Raw genomic sequence first — 2,500 nt, forward strand, 5'->3', positions numbered from 1 at the left:
AGAGATAGATAGAGAGAGATAGAGAGAGAGAGAGAGTAAGAGAGAGAGAGAGAGTAAGAGAGAGAGATAGAGAGGGAGAGAGTTGGCACCAGTAAACATGGAGAAAAAGAGAACAAGTGACCATGAATTGGAGACGAGAGGCAGGAAGTGACATACGCACCACAGGACGGCTAGCTGTTTGTCTTCCTGTCTGGCCCCTGGACCTGAGTGGCTCTTCAGTCTCATGGCATACCTGGAAATACAAGAGCATCACTGATACAGCTTGTGTGTGTGTGTGTTTGAGTGTGTGCATTTGTGTTTGTGTGTGTGCGTGCGTGTGTGCGTTTGTGTGTGTGTGTGTGTGAGTGTGTGTGTGTTACTCACCTGATCAGCTCCACTGTCTCTGAGTACATGGTATAAGGAGACTTGGCCTCTAGGGGACCCTCCTCCATGGCTTTTCCGCACTCCATGAAGGACAGAGCTGCGTCCACATAGTTCACTGCCTTCCCCAGCTTATCCACCTGGGAGAGGGAGAGAGACCGACGGAGAGAGGGGGAGAGGGAGAGAGAAGGAGAGAGAGAGGGAGGGAGAGCAAGGAGAAGGAGGAAGAGGGAGAGATGGGGGAGAGAGAGAGAAAGAGAAGGGGGGGGGGCAGCATAACTGCATAAGTACTTCCTCATGCACCTCTCAAACGGACAGAAGAATACAGTATATAATAGCGGGTGTATATGGCAGCGGGATAGGAAGCCAGAAGTCTGGGTAGTCTCACCATGGCGTCTGCACGATGCTTCATCCTCTTGGCCTCGTGCATGTAGTACTCTGCATGGTGTGAGCTACGGAGAGAGAGAGAGAGAGAGAGAGAGAGAGAGCGAGAGAGAGAGAGAGAGAGAGAGAGGGAGAGAGAGCGAGAGAGAGAGAGAGCGAGAGAGAGAGAGTCTAAACGTGGACTGTGTTGCGTTGCCTTAGGACGCCTCTGTCCACCCACGGTCAGATTGGCAACATATGCATTTGTGGTAGTTTGGCAAAGCGGTCACTCACGGGTCAGGCTTTGGAGCCGTCCCTCTCTGGCCCCCGGCCAGTGGCGCCGGGGGTCCCCAGGACTCAGAGCCGGGCTTGGGGGGCCCCGACGCCCCCACGCACTCCACCTCCATTTTGGGCTGGGCTGGGGGCACCTAGGGGAGATTGATTGATAGATTCCATTTATATGATCACAAATACAACTACAAATACTGTACCTTGTGTGTGTGTGTGTGTGTGTGTGTGAGATGGTTACGTACATGTGTGGCTGGGTCTCTGGGTCTGTGGTTGTGTGTGTGGTGCTGCTCGGAGGGCTGCCGTGTCTTGGCGCTGGGCTTGGTGGGGTCGGGGGTGTCAGAGAGAGGGGAGAGGGGGGACAGGGGCCTCTTACTGTCCAAGTATTCCTCCAGGTACCTGCTCGCACGCACACACGCACACACACACACACACACACACGCACACGCACAGATCAGAGCAGAACCCACACAGAATACCTTCACCTTTATTAGAGATTAGGGAGCAGACATGAGCTAATGATGTGTGTGTGTGCGTGTGTGTGTGTCATGATCCTACCGTTGTGTGTGGTCTGGAGGTGGGGGTCTCTGTGTTTATTAGCGGGGGCGTCAGTCTGGGCTGGAGGGCCGCTGGTGTGTGAGGAGCTCCTCTTGTTCTCTCTGTGAGACAGGCCATTCTCTGACTGCTGGGAACACACACACACACACACACACACACCACACACGCACACATACACACACACACACACACACACACGCACGCACGCACACACACACACACACACACACACACACACACACACACACAGAAAGAGCTGTTGAAGCATCTTTTCCCTTATGATGTCATCATCAATTGCACAGTACACAAAAATAGAATAAACTAAATAGACAAATAAACAAAAATAGAATAAACTAAACAGACAAATAAACAAAAATAGAATAAACTAAATAGACAAATAAACAAAAATAGAATAAACTAAATAGACAAATAAAACTAAAATAGAATAAACTAAATAGACAAATAAACAAAAATAGAATAAACTAAATAGACAAATAAACTAAAATATAATAAAGTGCGCGTGAGAGTAGAGCACAACAGAGTAGAGTGTGACCTTGCGTTTCCTCCTGCTGTCTTTGCTGCGGTCGGCCTCGGGCACGTACAGGTGTCTCATGGCTTCTCTCTTTTTGGCCTTCGCTTGCGAGGACGATGACGCCGAAGAGGAGAGCTGTTTGGGAGGGGCGTCGCTGGCGGTGGTGGTGGGTGGTGTCGGGCACCCTGTTGAGCAGGGTCAGGTCTATCTGCACCAACCAGGTTCCTCAGGCCCCTCTGGGCGCGGTCGTGGCCTCCTCGCCGTGGCCGAACGGGACCAGGGTGTAGAGTTTTCTGCCTCCCCGGGCCCTGTGGCCCCTCGCCTGGGGTGGCCCGCCGAGGAGCTCCTGGGGTAGACCACCTTGGGCCGGCTGTCTCCCGGTCTCCCCCTGGGGACGGG

General features: G+C 52.5%; 1 protein-coding gene across 1 annotated transcript in view; it reads right to left on the reverse strand.

The window, feature by feature from the left end:
- aff3 (AF4/FMR2 family, member 3) overlaps window positions 1–2,500 on the reverse strand; it is a gene marked incomplete at both ends in the record, with an annotated part of 13,911 nt that overhangs the window by 4,188 nt on the left and 7,223 nt on the right. Inside the window, 9 exon segments of the mRNA XM_084452108.1 lie at window positions 364–500; window positions 749–812; window positions 1,018–1,151; window positions 1,257–1,331; window positions 2,123–2,269; window positions 2,271–2,315; window positions 2,317–2,343; window positions 2,346–2,426; window positions 2,429–2,500. The exon segment at window positions 2,429–2,500 is cut by the window's right edge and continues 137 nt beyond it. Of these exon segments, the coding sequence (XP_084308234.1) occupies window positions 364–500; window positions 749–812; window positions 1,018–1,151; window positions 1,257–1,331; window positions 2,123–2,269; window positions 2,271–2,315; window positions 2,317–2,343; window positions 2,346–2,426; window positions 2,429–2,500 (782 nt within the window).

The sequence above is a fragment of the Borostomias antarcticus genome (assembly GCF_949987555.1).
Source record: "Borostomias antarcticus genome assembly, chromosome: 17".
In the NCBI taxonomy this organism is placed as follows: domain Eukaryota; kingdom Metazoa; phylum Chordata; class Actinopteri; order Stomiiformes; family Stomiidae; genus Borostomias; species Borostomias antarcticus.